The sequence below is a fragment of the Heloderma suspectum genome, chromosome 1 (assembly GCF_057233095.1).
Source record: "Heloderma suspectum isolate Gila_16-S chromosome 1, 16-S_ref, whole genome shotgun sequence".
Lineage (NCBI taxonomy): Eukaryota > Metazoa > Chordata > Lepidosauria > Squamata > Helodermatidae > Heloderma > Heloderma suspectum.
Genome location: NC_139458.1, coordinates 136505446 through 136528261, shown reverse-complemented (window position 1 = coordinate 136528261; position 22816 = coordinate 136505446). Strand labels below are relative to the sequence as shown.

Genomic DNA, 22816 nt, shown 5'->3' with positions numbered 1-22816 from the left:
AGGCCAGTCCCAAGTCAGGGCTCAGAGTATGTCAAGACACAGAAGAAATCAGACAGAAACAAGATCTCCTCCTTAGCAAGAATGAGGAGAATATCTGAAGTGGAAGACGTTTAGACCATCATCACAGACTGAGTCAACACGGGTGAGGGGGAAATTAGGAGGGCATGATGATGCTGACAAAACTCCTCCTATATTGCTTTCACTTCTCATTGCTTCCTGTTGAAATTTTAGACGTGCTGGGAGGCTGAGAACGAACACATCAGAGAGTGTAAGTATCTCTGAAAGGAGGTAAATTAATTTGGGGCCAGGCTTTAACTTGAACCAGAAGTCAGTTCTGAAAGGCTTGAAGGAATAACAGGGTGCTCCTGAACATGAGCAGAGGGCTTTCCCCTCAGTATAAAATAAGCGGAAGGACAGAATTGTATAATTTAAGAGCAGGTGTGTGTGTGTGTGTGTGTGTTCCATTTTAAGACTAGTGAGGAGGCATCATTTGCTGGGAAGGATTAGGGGTAGGGAGGGGGTGCTGAACCTTTCCTGTGCCTGCCAATTCTCCCATCCAACCCCCTCCATGGTATTTCCCCTCCCCCTAATGTGGGCTTCCCCTGATCTTGGATCCTGCTTGGGGCAGGGGAAGCTTAAAATCCAGGCGGGGACACATTTTTAGTGTGGAATTAGTGGACAAAGGAAAAGTAAAGTACCCATTCTTCTTTTCAAGTGCCCTATTCAAAGACACCCCACCCCTTAGCTTTATAAAATAAGGAATTTGATTATGTGTATACGATATACAGACCAATTACATAAAATCTGCAGAGCTGAGCACAGAGATAAACTTCAGATAACTTGCTGCTATCTCAGAGTGCATAAAAATCTGGATAAGGTTTAAGTATTGGACAAATAAAAACTTTACATAAACCATTGCCAAAAGTACATTGAAAAAATACACGAGTCATACATTCCACTTCCTCACATCCATGGGGACATTGATGTTCTGCAACGGGAACTCTTGACGTAGGTGCACTGAAGAGAACAGATAGTTAGACATTAAATCTAGCAAGTAAAAAGACTCACCTAAATCTTGCCACCGTCAAGTCTAGGAGATATTAGAAATGAGGAAGGAAAAGATGGGGTAAGTGTAAAGAGAACAGCTTCCTGACTGAGGCCAAGGTTTGTTGATGCCTATTAGCATTAGGAAGAAGGCAGCTGGCTGAGAGCCCGCTGTTTCGTCCTTCTAGTTGCCATGGTGCAACAGGCGAGGACAAACTTCCCTTGTCCCAAGATAAAAATGCTACTTGGCATGTAAACAGAGCTCCTTAAAAAGATCTTTACAACCAGTGGGGTGTCTCAAGTGAGTTACTCCGAGCTGGCTGGTTGTTAGGGATACATGATGTTGTGGCCATCACAAACGTATTGTGGGAAAAAATGGTTCTTCTGAGTCTACTTTTAGTCCAATTGTTTTCCTTAATTCAGCTTGTCTGTGCCTCTGTGGTGTGCACCACCCTCCACATTTACTACGGCATGATAGCCCGGCCCAGGAGTGTGTCTTTCGCCTGGCTGTGAACTCTCTGACCCAATCAAGCGGTTTTTCCCCAGTGTTTTCCCCGACTGTGTTTCCCTGATGATTCCACCATTTCAGGGCTGGCTGTCAGAGTTCTGAGCTACCTTATGGCATTTACTTCACGTTGCCTACTACCACTAAACTCTAGTGGCTATCCCACAAAGTATAGGTGGGCACTGGGAAACTGTAACTTAAAGAAAAAAGTAAAGCATTAAAAAAAGTGAAGCAAAATAGCGCTTTTGTCTGCAATACGCACACCCCCTATCTCACTCTCTCACTGTTGCGCATTTGTCCAGCAATACCTATACCCCCTATCTTGCTATTTTACTATTGTGCGATAGTGAGATAGGTGGTATAGGAATAGCTGGCAAATGCGAGGTAGTGACATAGTGAGATCAGGGGTATTTGTATTCCTCGAGAAATGCGTGATAGTGACACAGTGACATTCAAAACCCCTTCATAGGTGTGATTTGTTTAACTACTTTCTTTCAGGATAGGTGATTTCTTCCTTCTCACTATGCCTCTATCACACAATTGCTCTGTCACACAACTGTGTGATAGACTAATTGTGTGACAGAGTCATTCTGTGATAATGACATAGTGAGATGGGGGGTGGGCGCTGCTGGACAAATGTGCGATAGTGACAAAGTGAGATAGTACTCTTAAAGGGGAAGAAAAAAAAGAAATAGGCGGAATTGGGCATAGCTTGGGGACACAGGTTTCTCCCCAGAAGTAACTCCCATTGTGGTCAATGAGGCTTGTTCCATAAATATCCATGCAGTGTGTCTTTACTTGGGGGGATGGGGAAGGAAAAGAGAGAAAGAGATTGATTTTTGGCAAGACCATTTCATGAGGGAGAGACCTCCCAGGATTATATCAAGTAGCAAAGGATCTGCAGCTGTGTTTCCTTACTTTTGCTTTGTGGATGTAAGGAAGTAATTAGTGCTAAGCTTTGATCCATTGCATTACGGGAGTATTAGCAGAAGGAGAAAGGAGAGCCTGGAATGACACTGATGACCTTTACTCCAATCCCCCCACCCCACCTGGAAGTATGTTCTGTGAAGCACTTTATACTGGTGTGGTGCACTCGCTCATGGAGCCCCACACAGACCAAAGCGCACCAAAGCCGATTCCTTGAAAAAATCAAGGAATTTTTTGATTTTTTTGAATCCTTCATTCACTTCTCCTTCCATTGTCATGGCAAAATCCCCCAGGTTTAAAAACAGTGGGTGTTCCCTCCTTGCCATGTCCATGGAGAGAACCTAAGTGGGAAACTCTTAAGTAGTGCTGTGCTGAAAATTTCTTCTATCTTCCCACGCCCACCCCCCAACCATCATTAAATTTGATGGGAAAGAAATTGCCTCTGGCCTAGAGGTCTGAACAGAGCAGCTAGCACTCCTCCTAAAATTCTGAATGGAGCAGGAGAAAGCTAGTCTGTGTCCCTAAAAGAGAGTCCAGTTTCTGAAAACTGAAATCATTCAGCACTCTTATTATGTAGGAAATATGATCCTGAATAGAGATTAAAGAGAAGGGAGAAAATGCCTCCTTATATGGTATGGCATGGAAAGTGAAATGGGAACACAGAAGGTGGACTGAAAAACAAGGAGGTTCTGCATTAGCACTGGATTGGACTGTTGGGTAATTTTACAGTCAGTGTTCCCGTGGTTGTGCGATCACACTACCGCATTCACAGAATTTTCTGTGCATCCTGACATCATCATCTTCCAATTTCGTAGCCCTCTCATGTTTTCCCACCACTACTTCCATCTCTTTCTTACCAGAACAAAATCTGTTAAAGAAAAGATGGAATAGCTGCACAGTGCCTTTTGATTGCTAGCAGTTGCAGCCCTGCATCTGGAAGCACCCTTAAGCTGCAACCCTATACGTGCTTGCCTTGGAGTAAGTCCAACGGAACTCCATGGGACTTACTTCGCAGTAGTTGTGCATAGGATATCAGTGTCAGACCATGATGGAGTCACTGCAGTCTCTAGCATTCGTTATACAATTACTGTGAAGGACAGGCTTCATTGACATCCATTGAATTCTTTCTGGGACAAAAAAGAAGCCATTGTCCAGCAATTTTCTTTGCCTTTCTGTGTGTGTGAGCACCCAATACTGCAAAGAGTGTCGCAGTAATCCTACTGATGAATACTTACCCTACTGAATACTTACCCATGCTTTTTAACATCTCTGCACCAAACCACTGCGGGAAGTCATCAGGAGGTTTGGGCTGAAATGTCATCAGTATACAGATGATAATCAGCTCAACCTCTTGTTTCCATCTGCACATCCCAGGGAGACTGTGGAACTCTTGAGCCAATGTCTGGAGGCTGCTTGGGGATGGATGGGGTGGGTGAACAAGCTGAAACTTAATCCAGACAAGATGGAGGCACTGTGGGTTAGGAAACCAACTACTCTGGATGGAGGTGTACAGCCGGTCTTAGATGGGGTTGCACTCCCCCTAGAAGATCAAGTTCTGGATGTCCATAGAATTATAGAATAGTACTTGGAAGGGGCCTACAAGGCCATTGAGTCCACCCCTCGCTCAATGCAGGAATCCAAGTCAGAGCATCCCTGACAGATGGCTGTCCAGCCTCGTCTTGAAGGCCTCCAGTGTGGGAGAGCCCACCACCTCCCTAGGGAATGGGTTCCATAGTTGTATTGCTCTTAACAGTCAGGAAGTTTTTCTTGATGTTCAGCCAAAATCTGGCTTCCTGTAACTTGAGCCCATTATTCCGTGTCCTGCACTCTGGGATGATCCAGAAGAGATCCTGGCCTTCCTCTCTGGGACAACCTTTCAAGTACTTGAAGAGCACTACCATATCTCCCCTCAGTCTTCTCTTCTCAAGGCTAAACAGGCCCAGTTCTTTCGGTCTCTCTTCACAGGGCTTTGTTTCCAGTCCCCTGATCATCTTGGTTGCCCTCCTCTGGACCCTCTCCAGTTTGTCTGCATCCTTCTTAAAATGTGGTGCCCAGAACTGGATGCAGTACTCCAGATGAGGCCTAACCAGTGCTGAGTAGAGGGGAACTAGTAGTTCTCGGGATTTGGAAGTTATGCTTCTATTAATGCAGCCCCAAAGAGCATTTGCCTTGTTTGCAGCCACATCACATTGTTGGCTCAGATTCAGCTTGTGATTGACAACAATTCCAAGATCCTACTCACTTGTAGTGTTGTTGAGCCACGTATCCCCCATCTTGTAACTGTGCATTTGGTTTCTTTTTCCTAGGTGCAGAACTTGGCATTTATCCCTATTAAATATCATTCTGTTGTTTTTAGGGATGTATGAATCCCTTACCTCGTTCCAGGTGGGGGCTTCCGCAGTGTGGGGGGGAGGCGATCTGTCCCTCTCCCCAGAATCCTCCCCGGCCAGCTCCGCTCCGTGGCGAGTCTACGGAGCTGCCAGCCAGGGCTGGCCGCTGCCTGACTTCTGGCTGCAGCTGGTCTTCGGACGCAAATGGCGTCTGGCGTAGCGGACACCATTTGTGTCCCCTGCCTTTTGCCATGATAGGCTACGTAAAGATTTACGTAGCCTATCATGGCAAAAGGCAGGGACGCAAATGGTGTCCGCTACGCTGGACACCATTTGTGTCTGAAGAGAAGCAGTGGCGGATGGCGGAGGGCGGCTGGACGGACCGGACCTGCCGACGACCAGGTAGGGTCCGTCCAGGGGGGATTTTGCGGGGTGGTGGTGGTAGGGTAGTCTGTTCCACCACAGACTCCGGGGGGCCATATTCTAGTGTCCTGCTGCAGGGTGGGGGGGGGATCTTCACGACAATGAAATGAGAAGCACATTGGAGTATTTAAGACCTTTAAAGTCTTAAACGGTTTGGGACTAAGTTACTTGAAGGACTGCCTTCACTCATATCAGCCTGCCCACACTTTAAGATCAGAAAGTAAGACCCTTCTCATGTACCCACCCATGAGAGTGGTTAGGCCGGTGACCACACATGAGAGGGCCTTCTCTGCAGTGGCCCCACACCTTTGGAGCAAGTTGGCATTGGAGGTCCACCATGTTCCATCATTGCAGACTTTTAAGAAAATGTATTATTTTACCATGGCCTTCTCTTGATACGACTGCTGTTGTTGCTGTTATTGCCATTGTTGTTGTTACTGGTTTTATTGTTGCCCTTTATTTTTGTTTTTATTGCTATTTTACTGTGTTTATGGTTTTTATTGCTTTTAATAGTTTAACTGTTTTTGTGTTTTAACTGTTTTTATTTCTGTAAGCCACCTTGTGAGGGCTTCTACCCAGAAAGGTGACCAAGAAAGAAATATTTTAAATAAATAAAATAAATAAATATTGTGTGTTTGTCAGTCCACTGGCAAGCACTGGCACATCTGAGAGAGGGTTTTTCATTTGTCTCTCTGATTTCTTTGTTTGCAGATAACTTAGCTGTGGCAATAGATCCAGTGAGAATGGCTAGTGGAACAGTAGTGTTCATTCCCCCCAGCGGTGGCAACGTAATCCAAACAGGCCAGGGGTTCCTCCCCAGTAGTATTATCCCACCAACAGGGACGGTACAGTATGTACAATATCTGCAATACGGAGGCCAGCAGCTTGGAAGCTCCAGCAACCCTCCTCAGCAGAATTGTCAAGCAGGGCCACTGCAGAAACTCCTCAAAGTAGAGACCAAGACTCTGGGGGTAAGTGTGTTCACCATTTGCTTAAACAAGCCAGGCATCGTAAACCAAGAACAAACCCTGCTTTGCAATCCTGGTTTGTAAGGACCACAAGAAGCCAGAAACCTCCGGTTTGGACAACACACTAAACATTCAGTTTCTGGTTAGTTTAGCTTAGGGGCAGGTAACCTTTTTGGGCCCAAGGGCACATGCAGCGATTTGAGAAACTGTCCTGGGCATCACCACAAAATGGCTGCCATGGGAGGCTTGGCTAGTCACAAAGGACAAGTAACATGCCCAAAAGACTGAGTACAAGGTGGGGGGGGAGGTCTGAGCCCCAACACATAAAACAGCTCCTTTGAACCCACACTTCTATGTGCCAACAGAAGGTAAACTCTTTCTCTTCTCCCCCACCCCCCGCAATCTCTCTGCCAGCCAACTTATCCCCCCCACATCTTTCTCACGCTGGATCAATACCTACATATACATGCTGTCCCCCCCTCAGACATACGCACACATCCTCCCTTCCCTTACTCACTGCAAGCATACAAAAAAACCACACACACTCTCCAAAATCCCCCTCTCTCTGGATCACCCCTAATCCCTTTCTCTTTCCCTCACACACATGCAGCCCCCATCCATTCAGACATGCAGGCACACAACCCACCCACCCCCCCCCCAGCACTTCAGGCTGCTCCCAACTCACTCTCCCAGTCACTTGCTGGCTTCCCATTGCTCTCACTAGTTCCCTCCCTAGGACTCGCTCTGAGGTAGACTTCAGCCCCGGTAACTCTCTGTAGGAATTAAAAACTGACTGTCCTTCTTACAGAATGCATGCAGTCAAAATAAAAAACAAACAAACATCGCTACTTAAATTGTCAGCTCCCATTTAAGTAGCGTTGTGCAGACTCAAGCTCAGCCCCTCCTTCGCTGTCCCCAGGAATCCATTTGGGCCGTTTCATTTGTGTGAGGGCTCAGTCCTAGAAGCTATTTACAGCACAAGAGATGAGGCCTAAAATATGTAACATGTCCCCTAAAAACCTGAATATCTTTCCCCAGTGGAGGCTGGTGCTCCGATTTTGGTGAGGCTTTAAATCCATTGGGGGTTTCAGTCAGAACCAGCCAGAAATCTAAAAGAGCTATCCAAAGTGCTGAGCCATATCCCCAAACTAGGTTCAGTGCATTGGATAGCTCCTTTAGAGTTCTGGCTGGTTCTGACTAAAACCCAGAGTGGATTCACAGTTCCAGCCTCCACTGCCTTTCCGTCATCCCTGAAACGACCACGGTCTCCTCACCCTTTTCAGGCCATGGAGTAGCACAGCCTTCTTGGGAGGGGTGAGCCATGAGCTGATCTTAGAAATGTAAAAACTTCCCTCCCCTTGGAAGGCCGGACCAGCACTGGCAGGACGACTCCACAGATACTTGCATTGCCACGGTTGCCCTCAGTTCAGCCAGCCTCGAGGGGGTGGCTTCAGTTGGATTTCTCTCTGTCCCATCAGCCAGGACAGCTAGACTGGTGGGGACGAGGGAGAGGGCCTTTTCTGTGGTGGCCCCCACTCTGTTATCCAAATGTTTTGCTGTGGGTGTCTTGTTAATTTTCACGAATGGAGTTGGGAGCTTTTAGCTATGGATGTTAAGATGGTCGTGTCTGAGCATGCTCTTGTATCTTATTTGGAGAGACTATAGAAGTGTCACCAAGGTGAGAGACTTTTAGATTATTCTCTGGGCAGAATTATACAGTATTTAGAAGATTCTCCCAGTTTACTTCTCCCAGTAAAGGTCATTGCGATAAGGATCAGGCCCAGATCATTTCTCTTTGGGTTAAAGTCCTTTTTGGCTTTTGCATTCCAGTGGTGTCTGGATGGTTCTGGGTAATGAAGAGATCCAGTTTCAGTTTTGTATTTCCCAAAGGGAACAGACCAAAGGTGGGGAAACCTTTTTCTCTGAAGGGCCATTCACCCATAGAAAAAAATTAATCTGGGGAGAAGCCATCGGGAAACACAGGTAGCCTCGACTACCAAATATGCTGTCCTGAGTTTTTTTGGAATAACAGTGATATAATGTGATAGTCTCTTGCTATTTCCTTCTTCCCCATGGCTGAAGTAGAAGCTCGGCCACCTTTGCTATACCTTACCTCCGTGATTGTAGCAAAAGAGTGACCTCTTCCTGTGCAGCTGTGCACGGGGGATTTTGTGTGACCCAGCAGGAGGCTACATTATAGTTCCCGACCTACCCTCAAGGAGTGGAAATATCTGCTCACTCCCGCATTCATCTCCTAGGAGCTGGATTGGCTCCTGGAGGCTGAATTTACATCTCAGTGGCTCTCTCTGGCCGTGTTTCTACAACAATGGAAGGGTGAAACAAACGAAAGAATACTGGATTTTTCATGGAATCGGCAGGGCTCCGTGCAAGGCTCCACGAAGGACTGAACCGCACCATTATAAGTCGCTGACAGAAACATACTTCCAGGGGTGAGAGGACTGGAAGTGAATGTCATCAGGCTGGCAGGGGCTGCTGAACCAATAAGAGAGGTTCCCCCCTCCAGGCTTTACTCCCCTTTCTCCTGCAGCCCCCCTGGTTAGGCGACGATGCAAAGGATTGAAGCTGGCATTAATTACTCCCAAAAAGCCTTGAACCAAACAGCAGAGACACACAGCTTTGGAAATAGTGCTTCACAGCCATTAGGGGAATTACCATGCCTTTCACCAGATGAGTACATGATGTATCCTGGGTGCACTTAGTGTTTTGGCTTAATGGCAATCTCTGGAACAACAAGCCTCATTGACCACAATGGGAGTTACTTCTGAGTAGACTTCCCAGACCTATGCCCAATTCTGCCCATTTTTCCCCTTCCCCTCCAAATACCAGGCTCCTGCATTAGCAATCACCCCTGAATAAATGCACTATTTCACGATAGCACAAACTCGTGATAGTGCACTTTCGGGAACAAGCCTCACTGACTACAACAGGAGTTAGCAGAAACCCCTGAATTAATGTGCTATCATGCGATAGTGCAAATACGTGTTAATGCTATTTCGTAATTGAGTGATGGCGAGATACTGACATGGGGTTATGTGTGTTGATGGAAGAAATGCACAATAGTGTTATAATGACATCATGGGGGGGTAGAGGTGCTGCTGGAGAACTGGGGCTTTTTTTTTTTCCGAGTGATAGTGATGCCTTCTAAATGCACAACTGAGGATTCTGCAGTAACTTCCTCTAGAACTGCGATCTGGCCGGGGACTTATATATGTACACCTCAGCCCACAGCTCTTTTAGTAGTGTAAGTCTTAGCCCCTGATAGAGTAATGACTTTAAATGTCTAACATTGATACCGTTAGTAGCTGGTGAATGATGAGTACTTTACTGGTTCGCAGTGTAGCACTAAAGTGCTGTTTCAGTTTAATCCTTTACTTTAAAAAAAAGAACTCTGGTGGCCAGTGGGGAAATGGCGGAAACATCGGTGAAATGCAGGCTGGGAAAATATTGGGGAAACACACCTTGACCGAGGTCACGGTGAAAGGTACACCCCTGGCCAGGGCTAACACACTGGAGTAAATGCAGAGGGTTGGTGTACATCACAACAAAAGTCAGACAAGCTGAATTAAGGAAAAGAACTGGACTCTAAGCAGTCTCAGGAAGTCCGCTTTTTCCACGATAAGCTCTGGGGTGGCTGCTGGATGGCCATGACGTCATGTATCCCTAATGACCTCCACACGCAGCCAGTTCAGAGTAAATTGCTCATGAAAACAGGCCCTCTCTCTCTCTCTCTCCTCCCCCCCTCTCCCTCTATATTTGCATAGAGAAGGGATTCTGAGAGACCCCCTTCAGAATTATTTTGATATTTTTAGAAAGCTGAGTGCGGGCCGGATGAAATTTGAGTGGAGGACCAGATCCTGCAAATGGACTGGGGATTCTCCACCCCAGAAAGAGACGGAATGGGCTTGTGGGGTCTTTCTGGGTTTTCAAATGATGTTTCTAGGCTGTGCTAAGTCAGAATTCATATTTTTGCAGGGCTTAGGGAATTTTATTTTGTTTGTGCATTTTCCTCCCACAGGCCATCCAGATTATAATTGGATTGATACACATTGGCTTTGGTGCTGTCTCAATGGCTCTTTCAAATCCATCTTACATAGCTTTGGCTGGTTTTGGAGGTTATCCATTCTGGGCTGGAGTATTTGTAAGTAGTTTATTATTATTTGCCTTTTAGAGTTGATGTGTTTCAGTGTTTATTATACTGAGTTTAGACTTTACAAAACTACATTCAAATTCCTGTTCCAGTGTTGACTTTTTATATGCAGAGAACCAGTGACTGGTAAAGAAGTAACTTTAAAGTGCAATAATTATAGGATTCGTATGAAGATTAAGGAATAAATAAATGTTATTTGTTCTGAGCCTTAACGATACACACATCGTGCTAGCAAAAGTCCACCACATAACCATGAAACAGAATCTAGAGCAGTATATGAAGAATGGCAATGGCTTCTTTTTCACCAGCTGGTGTTACCAGGAACAGGGAGGGGACGAGTTTAGTCCCTACCCCAGTCCAGTGTCTGTTTCTTTATCCTATGAGTGAATGGCTGCCATTCATTGTTGTGGTAGATGAGAGGGATCCCACAAAGGAGTACCACATTTCTGTGAGCAAAGTGACACACACACACAGAATCCTTGCAATATATCAGCTTATACTCTACACGTATCACATTCCAAGATCTAAATAAGCATGCAGATGAGATGAAAGGCTCTTTGAATTATGAGGAGGCAAGACTCAATTATCCATTCCTTTGAGGGCTTTCCCAAGGAATGTAGAGTCACATTTTGAATGTTTCATTTGTGTCCTCAGTGCAGCAACAGTGCTAACTGTGGTGACTGTTGTAATTTAGAGACACTTCCATACAGGAACATAGGGAGGGGAGTTTTGGGGCTGAGCCAGGAGTAGACTGAGAGAGGAGCTCCAGCTAAGCTTTTCTACATAGATCTGTCTGGCAATAAACAATGATATTAACTTCTTCTTCTTTGGTATGATCTTCATATGAATGACCCCCTAACTTACTACACTAAACCAACTGAATTAATTACGTCAGAACATAAGATTTTACACTCCTATTTAAATGGCTGTTTTTCATGTCAGAGCCAGAGACACAAGTTCAAAACTCAGTCAGCTTAAAAAAGAACAAAACCCAGTAGTCTCTATGAATTTCTGAAGTTACTCCTTGTGGAGTGACATACGGCAGTCAGAAATCCAAGAGGAAGAAGGAAGAGGAAGGGGAAGGAGCAGGAAATAGGAACTGATCAAGCCAGAGGGCATTCTCTATCACTCCCTAGTGTCTGGAAATATGCGGAATTGTTCCTATTATCCAACAGTGCCAACATTGTGAAACACCCTCTCCAGGGAAGCTTGCCTGGCCACGTCCTTATGTGTGTTTCATCACCTGGCTAATACATGGCTTTTCTGGGAAGCCTTTGGATAGGCTGATTATCAGTGGTTGATTTCCTTTGCTGTTTGTTCTTTTATTTTGTTCATTGATTGTCATTGGGTTTTTTTTTTTTAATGTTCCTTTTTATTGTTAGCTGCTTTGAATTCCTTGAGGAAATGTAGGCTTAATATATTCAACATAGAAATAAAGAATAGACAACAAACTCGGACCTAGAAGAAAATATTACAGTGTGGCATGCTCCTGCTCAGTGTTCTACTCAGCAAGTCATACTCCATTTCACTCCCTTCCCTCCCTCCTGGTCTTCTGGGCAGGGTGGGGAGAGCAAGGCTTCCTAACAACCGTCCTTCACCAAGCAGGGCCTGTCGTAATTGGGCTTTGGGGCAGGGTGCCCCATGAAGATTTTTTCTCTAAATATATATATATATTACTTCCACAAACCCAGAGGTACCCCAAACATGCTTAGATCTCTCTCTGGTTTCTCAGTTGCCCCGTTTTGACTACATTGCTGTCATAACTCAGCACCTTACTTTCTATTAGTATATACAAGTGAGGCCTATGACATAATGTTGCAGTGTGGACTGCTTCTATTCAGGCTCTGAGCCAACAAGCTGCAGGACACCCCTCCAGGACCCCTCTGTTCCACCCTGCCCCCCCCTTTTTTGTTTCTCCAACAATCAGCCACCATTCCATGCCCACTGAGCATGCTCAGTCCTCACTGGGCTGTTTTGAGGTACCTCTTCAGGGATGTTAGTACTTCTGCAAAAGATAGGGTTCTCTCTACTATTTAGATAGTGCCATTTTGGCTACGTTAGGGCTGGTGCTTGGAGAACTGAATTCGCTATTAGTAGATGGTGCTTCTCTTCTTTTAAGGATGACACTAGTTGGTCTTCAAGGGAGAAATATGCTGTTATGTAATATTGCTCCCACAGAACCCAGTTTTTCTGAGTAGAGAGATTTTTCCTGTAATTTTCAAGTGAACTGCTGTCAAATGCATCTTCTTTCTTCTTTTCCACAGTTTATAGCATCTGGATCCCTTTCCGTGTCAGCTGAGAAACATCTAACCTCCTCTTTGGTGAGAGAGATACTTAATAGTTTTAATCTCTATCTTAACAGAGACAATAACAAATAAGCTTATTTATTGTTACACATCCAGTGCCATTTGCACAGCCTACCCTGTTCAGATATGCCATTACCATAAGTCAATGTTTGGGCACAAGGTCAGCTCATAGTCCATCAAGCCCTCCTCCCATCAGCAATCAATGTTTGAACACACCAAGCTTCGTCTCAAAATAAGATCTTTAAACAATGGCAGCCTTGTGTCTTCCAATCACCTCCCGGCCTGGCACCCCTCTTCCAGGGCTCAGGCAAGCAACTGAGTATTCCCAGAGCCCCTTCTGATGTCCCTCAGTGGTGTGGGAGCTACTGAATTGCAGCTCATATCTGGACCATGCAGGCAATGTCAGAAGCCTTGAGCCCATGGGAGATGACCACAGTTTACATTTACATACTGCCCAGTAGTTGAAGCTCTCTGACCAGCTCACAACTATTAAAACTGTATTCAACATGCTAAAATGAAATAGAAAAGTTTAGCACTACAGTATAAAATCAAATAAAAATAAAATAACCTGCAGTGGTGCAAATATAGACAACTGAAAAGCAAGGAGCAGATTTACGTCAGCACTTCCCCAGTTTCTAGGAGGGGTGGCAGTGGTGAGGAGCAAAGGAGTACTCTTGTGTAGTCGTCTGATGCAGCTTAGGGATTCTGTCATTACTACTGTGGGATGGAAAAGAGCCATACTGCCGAAATGCCCATGCTGGGAATGAAACGTTGGAAGGGGAACACTGGATCCTGTGTCTGGCATTACAAAATCATGGTTTATGAGGATGAGTGTGGGTCAGGGTGCGTATCTGAATCAATTAAGAATCAAGGAGTAGATTTAGAGCAGGAGGTCCATCTGAAGACAGCTTCTATCTTTCTTCACCTTTCCCTTTGGCTACGCTAATATAATAGGCTAGAAGCATTGCCATGGAATTTTCATTTTTTAAAGGGGCTAAATATGAAATGCTACAATAGCAGAGTATATCAGTGCTTGAAGAAGAAATGATAAAAGCCTTGATGAGAAGGGAAAACATAAGCACTCCAAGGGCACAATTCTATGCACATTTAGTTAGAAAAAAGTCCTACACCTCCCAGCATGCCCCATCCACTCATGCTGGTTGGGGCATGCTGGAAGTTGTAGGGCTTTTTTTCTGTCAAAACATGCATAGGATTGTGCCCTAATCAGTTTTTTCTTAGTACAATTTGATGGGTCTTTTCATTACTGGGTGCGCATATGTGGCATTTTTATTGCCAACACTCTTCTAAGGGTTATTTAACATTCCAGTTTAAAAATTTCATGAAATGTTTTGTTATATAGCTGCTTGGGCTGGTTGGACCTTCTTCAAGTTCAACCAGAACATGATCTGAAGAGAGCTCATCACATCTCCTTTCACCTTTAAGCACCTGGTTTTCAGGTAGCTGTATTCGGTTCTTCATCAGAGGAAACTGAGATCCAAAGACAAAGAATACGATGCTGCATAGTTTTATATTTACAGATCTCTCCACAGTGCCCAGAGCTGGCTCAGATTTGTTTTAGGATTTAAATTCCCCCTCAGGAAAACATCAGTGCAGTGCGAAACGTGGGCTCTTTTCTGGATACATGATTTGCTCCACATTGGTCAAAGGGAGTGACAGTATGCATGTGTGTGTGTGTGTAAGGGAAGACTGCTTTTATTCAACAATTTCACTTTAGATAGACCTGTATTCAGTCTCTATATATTTGGTGGCCTGATGTTTTTGTCTGCCTCTTTCAGGTGAAATGCAGCGTGGGAATGAATATCACAAGTGCTGTAATGGCATCAATTGGTATCATCCTATATATAGCAGAGCTGGCTGTAAATCAAAGTCACATTAGATATTATGATGATGATCAATATGTGCCTCACTGGACAGTGGTAAGTTTTTGTTTTTTAAAAATTAATTTTATTGAGTTTTAATCATGTTTTCAATGTAATCAATGAGCACATTAAAATATTCTGACAAAACACAAACATTATATAGGAAATCCAAGTACAGTCAACAGGGATCACAGGAGTTTCAATGTATTAATAACCCTACATTTATCCACAGAAGTTCTTCAGGGGATTAGGATTCAGTTGTAATTATCAAAATGTATCTTTCCATATGGACACAGTAAAGATTTATCAATTTCTCCGCGCAAGTGGGTTTCCTGTAATAAAACTACTTGAGGTTTTTCCCTTTTGCATATATTTTGTATTCTCTTACACTTTATAGGAGTTCCCAGCCCTCTAACATTAAACGATATAATCTTTATATCATTCATCTTATATTGCTAGACAGATTATTCAGGCTGCCTGTGTATTTAATATCTATTGCACAGAAATTAGTTTACCCATTTTCTGAGTATTGACTCTCCTGTAATAAAAACATTAACATATTAACAACAAACAACACAAGCTTAACAAATTTCATGCAGAACTTTGACTTTATGGGCAAGATCCAAGAAGGGGGATATGTATGAATGGGAGAGAAAAAACCCATACACCATAAGTTTTGCTTGCTGTTTTTACAGCAGCATTTCCTACTGCCAAAAATACCAGCGAGTCTATTTAGTTTGAAAGGCGGCTTCTCTCTTAGATAGCAGAAAGTGCTCTGAAGGAAAAAAAGCAACCAAACATCAGGTTGCCCACATGGCTCTTCTATCCATGCATGACCCTGCTTTCATCCATTTCCCTTCTTTTGTTCTTATCCTGGAATAAAAATGGCTGAATATTCGATTGATGTTTAATTGCTGTGCTTAAGCCTTTCTTCTTCATGGTATCAGTGTTTTTTTGTTTTAGTTTTCAACTTTCTATTTTATTTTATTATGCATATCACCAATTGACATCAAGTATGTGTTACACATATACAAATATATTAACAGGAGAACTACACAGAAACCTAATTCATACCTATTACCTTCCCATTCCTGCATCAACCAACACATCTATATGTCCGACCTATACCTGACCCACTAACTTCTCTACAAATGCCTGCCTCAATTTCCTTTATAATATTACACCATAGATATTAGTGGTTGTAAGTATAATTACAGTCATAGAAAAGCTATTCATACATTGCCATAAAAAGTCATAAATAGTCCCATTAGCAATAGCTAAGAATAATAAATGGTCATAAACATTCAACAATGCAATAGACACAATCAAATAGTTATAAATAAGTCCTAAATAATGATAGATGTTTATGAATACCAACACCTTTCATATAAATATATGTCCTAACAATAATTGAAATCTATAGATTTACTTCCCTATTAACATATTAAATACACGATATCTATCTATATCCAGGCAATATCTTCTTTGCATGAAACTAACACATGATAACCGATTACCATAGAAATATTTTGTCATTTCCCCCCTATTTCTTAAGTGGATATACGCCATCATTTTTGCCATCTTTGCCATCTGCCAAATTTTAAGTAGCCACTTTTTAAGACCAGGTACTCCACTACTTCTCCATTTAGTAGCAATTAGTATTTTGGCTGCTGTTAACCAATTTCAAACCACTTCAGAGTGTATTTCCTTTATGAATTCTTTAATATATCCTAATACAGGGGGCTCCAATGTGGCACCTGCGGGGATCTCCAATGGTGCCTGCAAAACTCTCCATTCCTTGCCACCCTCAAAAATTTAATAAAAAACTTGAAAAGGCTATCTCTCTATTGCTCTACTCCCAGCCTCTAGCCTTGCTATTTCTCTCCACCCAACCCCTTTCCTCATTATTTCTCTGCATTCCCCATCCCTAGCCGCCTTCTTTCTCTCCCTTCCCAATCCCTAGCCTTGCTCTTTTTCTCCCCTCTACCCCTTTGCCTCACTATTTGTCTTCTCCCACCCACCCTCTAGCCTTGCTATTTATCTAGCCAGCCCCCCAAGGCAACTATTATGTGACTAGCCACATCCTCAATGGGAGCCATTTTGTGATGGTGCCCACAGCAGTTTCTCAAATTCCCAAATGTGCCCATGGGTCCAGAAATATTGGGAACCCCTGTTCTAATAACATGACTAATGATTCAAATGGGATCTTAGAGATAAGCAGTAAATGTGTTGATTATCTAAACTTGCTATAAAATGTGGCAATTTTAGGAGATAACCATCAAATACGACTAACATCAGCTTGTCCCTGTGTACATCACCAACATTGTCCCATCCATTCTTATGAATTCTATTTAATCGTGCTGATGTTAAATGCCATTGTTATAATATCTTATAATGGTTTTCTCTGGTGTTTAAAGAAGAGGACAGTGCTAGGCCTTTTGTAAAGATAAATTGCCACATTGTTTCAGTTATTGATCTTCCTATCTCATCTCCTCATTTTATCTTTAATCTGTTACCAAATCCTTTGTCCACCTGCAAAAATATATCATATATTTTAGACACTAGTTTTTTCTTATCATCACTGTAACACACTAATTCTTCAAACTTTGCTAATTCCCTCCCCAGTTTTCCTTTATTATTCACCAAAATTGGTATTTGTAAATATTGAAACTCGTGTGGTTGATCACCTCCAAACCTTTATGTAATCTCAGCTCTACTCAGACCTTCAGGAACAATACCTTTGAACCTTAGACAATTATATTGTTTCCATTTATCCAAATTGCTCCCACTTTTAAACTGATTTGTTGTTAATTAGGAGCACGATCACAACCAGTTTCCTTTCTTAAATCTCCCCTTGTGACTAAAAGTAAAATTGCCACCAAATTTTTACCAAAAGTAAGATTTGAGATGATGCACAATTGAAACATTTTAATAATTCTGTGGGAAACTTGAATTAATTTTGAATAAACTGTCAAAAACATCTTGGGGCTTTCACATACCTTTATGCGATGAGAACATAAAACTAGAAGAATGTATAGCAGCTCCTGATGAAGTTTAACCTCAGCAGGAATGTCAGCTGTGGTTATAATAATTTAGTTAATGGAGGGAGCAATCCTATGGCCGCTAGATGGCCATAGGATATGCTGCTTTCCAGGAACCGACCTTGGAGTCCACGCTCCAAGGTCAGTTCCTGGAAAACCGACCTCACCAATGTCCGTGCTGCCTCTGAGGCAGCGTGGAGAAGCCCTGTCCTCTACGCTCAGAAGAGGAGCGCGGAGCGGCTGAAAAGGGGAGGGGCTGGGGGCATTCTGGGGCAGGGAGAACAGATCTGCCTGTATGACATCCTATGTGTCATACAGCAGCCTCCTCTCCTGCTCGCCCCCCCACACTCATGGCTAGACAGCCAAAAAAGGCTGTCTAGCAGAAAAAGCGGGGCAGGAGAGGCGCAGAGGGAATGATCTCCCCCCCCCCCCCGTTTCTCCTGCCTTGCTTTGGATCAAGTTCAGAGGCGGCCGCCTATCTAGATAGGATTGTGCCCTTAGATACTTAGAATGCTCTTGAGGTTTTCTACATCTCTAATTAAAAGAAAAATAACATTAAGTACTCATGCTGGTTCCCCAAAATACTTCCCTGCCAAGGGAGGAGAGCTCAGTACATATAGCTCATCACAGTCTGAGCAGAGCTCAATCGATGAATCAATATTAGTAATTGTAGTATCATTCATAAACACATTTATTGATCATGTCAGTTGAAGTGTCCCAGCATTCAATCATGCCTTTCCAAATACAACAAAATATAAACATCAGAAAATATAGTTAGTCTAAAACTACTTTCCTGAAAGCAGGCATTGTTATTGGACAAATTGTATTTTCCCACTACCAGTACTATAGTATTTTGTTCCTGGGAAAATGCTATTTCTTCATACAGCTAGTACACCCACTGCGATTGTGGAACACACTACAGGTGGCTGTACAAAGTTCATGGACATCTATTGGATAGTACCTGTGACATCATGGAAGATGAAAGGCCCATCTTCTCTCTCAGTCACTTCCTTATGCTTGGAATGGAATTCTATAATGACTTGATGAGTGAGGGTTATTTGAAATGAACTAATTTGCTAGTATTGAGAGGTATATAACAAGTGTCTTTCCACATGAAGTCTGTAGGTACCGGTCTCTCTGTCCTGCTTCTCTTGTTCAGTTTGCTGGAGTTCTGCATCACCGTTTCTACAGCTCATTTTGGGTGTCTAGCAGTCTGCTGTAACAGTGACCAGGTAAGCATTTGATAATGTGCATGGTTGGAGTTTAGGAAATATCAATAAGAAAGAAATATCTTTCTTATTGAGAAAGATGATGAGAGATAACTTTATAAAAAATGATTATTTTATATACCCTGCTTTTATCTGCACAACAGCCCTGTGGAATAGGTTAGGCTGTCAAAGTGACAGGCCTAAGGGTCTCCTACGGCAGCGGTCCCCAACGTTTTTGGGACCAGGCACCAGTCCCATGGAAGACAATTTTTCCATAGACTGGGGGGGGGATGGGACCGGGCCGCAGTAGGGGTGTGGGAACCCCTCTTACCTGGGGTCCACGGGGGGGGGAGGCGATCCATCCCTCCCCCCCAGAATCCTCACTGGCCCTGGCCAGCTCTGCTCTGAGCTGCTGGCTGGCTCTGGCCGGGGGCGGACTTCCGGCTGCTGGGATGCAAATGGCGTCTGCGTAGTGGACGCCATTTGCGTCCCTGTTCTTTGCAGTAATAGGCTATGTAAAGATTTACGTAGCCTATTACTTGAAGAACAGGGATGCAAATGGTGTCCATGTCCATCAGTGGCCGGAGCTGGCCAGCAGCTCTGCAGACTCACCGCGGAGCGGAGCCGGCCAGGATTCCAGGGGGGGGACGGATCACCTCCCCCCTGTGGACCCAAGGTAAGGGGGGGTTCCCACACCCCTACTGAGGCCCAGTTCCTAACAGGCCACGGACCGGTACCAGTCCACGGCCCGGGGGCTGGGGACCTCTGTCCTATGGTGTTTCACAACTGAGTGGGAATTTAATAAGTGAGTGAACAAAAAATGACAGATTACAAAGAATGAAAAATTGCAAAGAAAGGTGTCGTAACTTAAGAAAGGGGGAATTATTAACAAATGTTGCCAGACTGCAAGAATTCTTGAATGTATCTGATAATCCAAGGCTTCCATAAGAGAGAATTCAGGCTCAGTGGAAATTTTGGTGCCGTCCCCTTTTGGGAAGGCAACAAGGCAGCAGTTGCTGCATAACTGGCTGGTTTCAAGCAACCATGTGGGCGGGAGAGAGTGCTGGACAGCTGAAGACAGGGCAGGTTTTCTTAGCTTTAGTGCCGTTGCTGCCACCAGGCAAGGTAGGTTGCTGTGTTCCCCTCCACCTCCAGCAGCAGGAGCAGAGCAGAGGGAAGGGGGCTGCCTTCCTCCTCAGGATGTCTAGCTTGGAATGGCCCTCTCACAAGACTTCTGAGCAGAACATGAGAATGGTGAGGCTTTGGTACAAAGACTTCAAGCTGATAATCTGCTAACACTGCTCTTGCACCTGGGGCTTCTTCTCATGTTACAACAAACCACGGTGAGTTAATGTACCCATGGGGTTCCGTGACACATGGTGGCCATTATTTTTAAAACCCAAGCCACGGCAGGGGCACTCCGCAGCTTGTCATGTCGTGTGAACCCGTCCAGGGTGGGCTGTTGGTGTGGTTAACAAACCACCCACAACTTTAAAACAACCGTGACTTGCAAACCAGATCATGGCGTGATTGTTAGGAGTGGAAAAAGCCTCAGATGAGTTAGCGCCACATGATTGTCTGAGCGAATATAAAGTGCAAAGGAGTTGTGGCAAACATGTTGATTAGAGAGTGCCTTTGTTAAAATAATTTAGCTAGTCACAGGCAAAGCTGCACTCCTGTCTCTAAATGGGGGATCATACTTTTAAAATGGCTTCAGCATAACGGCAATAGTATTAAAGAGCCTGTTTCCCTTTGCCAGCAGTTGTGGTCAGTTATCCTCAAAGCAGAGGACAAAACAGTACAGTGGTAAAGGAACAGACAGAGTCTGTTCTGCCCAACCCAAGTGCTCTAGTAGCGTTCTTCTTAAGAGGTATTGGGGCAGTTGCTTTCCTGGTGATGACCCTTCCTGCCAGCACCATGATGATGATGACAGTGCGGTCAAAGACAATGGTGATGACAAGGACAGCGTTCCTTACAGCGAATTCTCTTTTATGTTACAGCAAACCATGGTTTTTGTGCCCTACACTGGCGGTGGAGTTAATGTGGCTCCCACTGAAGGCAACCCTGCTGCTCCCCCCGCTCCGCCTCCAGCCTATGATACTGCCGCTTCTTATCCCAAGGGGGAGTGAAGAACGCAAGGCGGAAGCTATGGCTAATGTTGCACCAGCAGACTCCGCAAGCCGACGATCTCAGGAGGAGAAAAATAGTATTGATTTCCTAATTTGTTTTCAAATATATCTGTCTACCTAGACTACATGCTGGGGTAGCACTGCACGTCCCACTCTGCACCTCCTTGTCCCACGTTGCACCTCCTGCTGTACATTTTATCTAGATGGGCATTTTTGTGGAGGCTTTGAGGAGGGGGAGAAAAGGAAGCTGGGGACAGCTAGGGATAGCTTGGATCTCCACGTCCCCAGTCTCCTCACTTCCCTGCCCAGCAACACGTCCTTTATCACCCTTCTAAGAACGTCCTCTATCACCCTTCTAAGAACAGAAAAGAGGGCCTTTTCTGTAGTGGCCCCCACTCTGTGGAACTCCCTCCCTAGGGAACTCCGTCATGCCCCCTCTTTAATGAGCTTCCGTCGTGCATTAAAAACGTGGCTGTTCAGGCAGGCATTTGGGGTGGGTTAGGGTATTTTAGAAAATGTTTTTATTGTAGAATTTTATTGTTTTATTGTATGTTGTACATCGCCCAGAGTGGCTGGGTGACCAGCCAGATGGGTGATTAATAAATTAAATAATAATAATAATAAGAAGAAGAACGTGTGTTTGTGAGCTTGTAGAAGCAGCCAGCGTGGTTCTCTCTGCACTGGCTGCGAGGTACCAGTGGAAGGGACTGGGAGCTCAGTTTCCTGGATCTGCAGTCAGAGCGCTGTCTCTGAGCTCAGATCCAGGAATCTGAAATATCCCATGTCCCCCAGACACTGTGTAGGGCCATAGGGTTGCTCTCTAATACATTCAATTAATACGTTTTTAAAAAATGATGGAGAGGTGTCCTTCCTTCTTTCTCAGATAGGAGAAAATGCCTTTCCTATGATGGTGCTTGCTTTAACATGAATTATATCCCCTAGAAGCAAATAAATGTTCTTTTACTTCAGAACTGTTTTTTGTACTAATAGGCAAATGTATTCCAATCGCATTGACTGATAAGCATTCAGTAGTAAATTATATAATTAACTGCTGGCTCATCCTTTGATAGAGTAACACCCCACTCTGTGTCCATCCAAGATAGTTTTGTCAATAAAACTTTGAAATGAACTTCCTTCTTTGTCTGATGAGTGCATTTGCTAACCTGTGAGCCTGAGACTATGGATGAGGAGATCAGTCTATATGCAGCCTGTTTCACATTCACACACATTCACACCCAAGTCCATTCTGTCCCATTTCCACATTAATCTGCAAATTTTAAAAATCCACACAGAAACTAGGAGTTATGTGTGGTGAAGTCCAAGTCTGTTTGGCACCACAGCCAGCCTGAGCAGATGTTAAAGGGCAGGCTGAAGGCAGGGCAATGGCAGCCCAGCGCTCCTGCATTGCCACCCCCACCCCCCCAGCAGACATTTAAGCTGCAGAGGAGGGAAAGTCTAGGGAGAGTGGAGCATAAGAGAGCAGCAGGACAGGACAGGGACCCAGTGCTCAGAATACTCTGGTTATTGGGCGGTCTATATATTTAATAAATAGAAAATTTAAGAAGGGCTGAACACAAACCTCATTATTCTGGGCTGAGACCCGTGAGCCAGGAAGTCACCTGCCTTCGCCTCTGGTGGGAGGTTGTTTCAGGACATGAGGAGGAGTGGGAAATGGACAGGCCATTTGAGGACTGCAGTAGCAAGCTCAGGACTCCAGAAGCCATTCCAGTGCAACACACAAGGGAAAAGGCAAGCATCATAAAAACAGAAAGAAACACACAGCCAAAAAGTGCAGTCCTCCATCTATACCATACAGAAGAGACTGGTTTCATTGAACAGAAAAGAAACACAGAGGCATAGCAATAGCTGACTCAGTTACTATCAGTC

The 22816-nt window shown here is 44.3% G+C and overlaps 1 protein-coding gene and 2 long non-coding RNA genes across 4 annotated transcripts in view; 2 read left to right on the top strand and 1 right to left on the bottom strand.

Annotated features, from left to right (window-relative positions):
- The window catches only part of LOC146357980 (uncharacterized), a 38284-nt gene extending 37123 nt beyond the window's left edge, over nucleotides 1-1161 (bottom strand). The window contains exon 1 of the long non-coding RNA XR_014792624.1: nucleotides 1069-1161. This is a non-coding gene — a long non-coding RNA (uncharacterized LOC146357980). The remainder of the gene's footprint in view (nucleotides 1-1068) is intronic.
- The window catches only part of LOC146357977 (uncharacterized), a 717854-nt gene that overhangs the window by 665916 nt on the left and 29122 nt on the right, over nucleotides 1-22816 (top strand). The window lies entirely within an intron of this gene.
- On the top strand, nucleotides 39-22065 carry LOC146357979 (membrane-spanning 4-domains subfamily A member 8-like). 2 transcript variants are annotated; one of them, XM_084860356.1, is made up of 7 exons: nucleotides 39-142; nucleotides 5941-6200; nucleotides 10234-10356; nucleotides 12630-12686; nucleotides 14468-14608; nucleotides 18711-18824; nucleotides 20801-22062. In XM_084860356.1, the coding sequence occupies exons 2-7, from the start codon at nucleotides 5973-5975 to the stop codon at nucleotides 20927-20929; spliced, it is 792 nt and encodes a 263-aa protein (XP_084716482.1). In that variant the 5' UTR covers nucleotides 39-142; nucleotides 5941-5972; the 3' UTR covers nucleotides 20930-22062. The 2 variants fall into 2 exon arrangements, with proteins under 2 accessions (XP_084716482.1, XP_084716476.1); XM_084860350.1 differs by lacking the exon at nucleotides 39-142 and adding an exon at nucleotides 230-268 and having other exon boundaries at nucleotides 20801-22065.

Excerpts from the sequence above, each read along its gene's own strand:
- LOC146357979 (XM_084860350.1), top strand. The coding sequence starts at position 5,973 with ATGGCTAGTGGAACAGTAGTGTTCATTCCCCCCAGCGGTGGCAACGTA. Across the intron at positions 6,201-10,233 it reads TAGAGACCAAGACTCTGGGG|GCCATCCAGATTATAATTGG; the intron begins GTAAGTGTGTTC and ends TTCCTCCCACAG. Across the intron at positions 12,687-14,467 it reads AACATCTAACCTCCTCTTTG|GTGAAATGCAGCGTGGGAAT; the intron begins GTGAGAGAGATA and ends TGCCTCTTTCAG.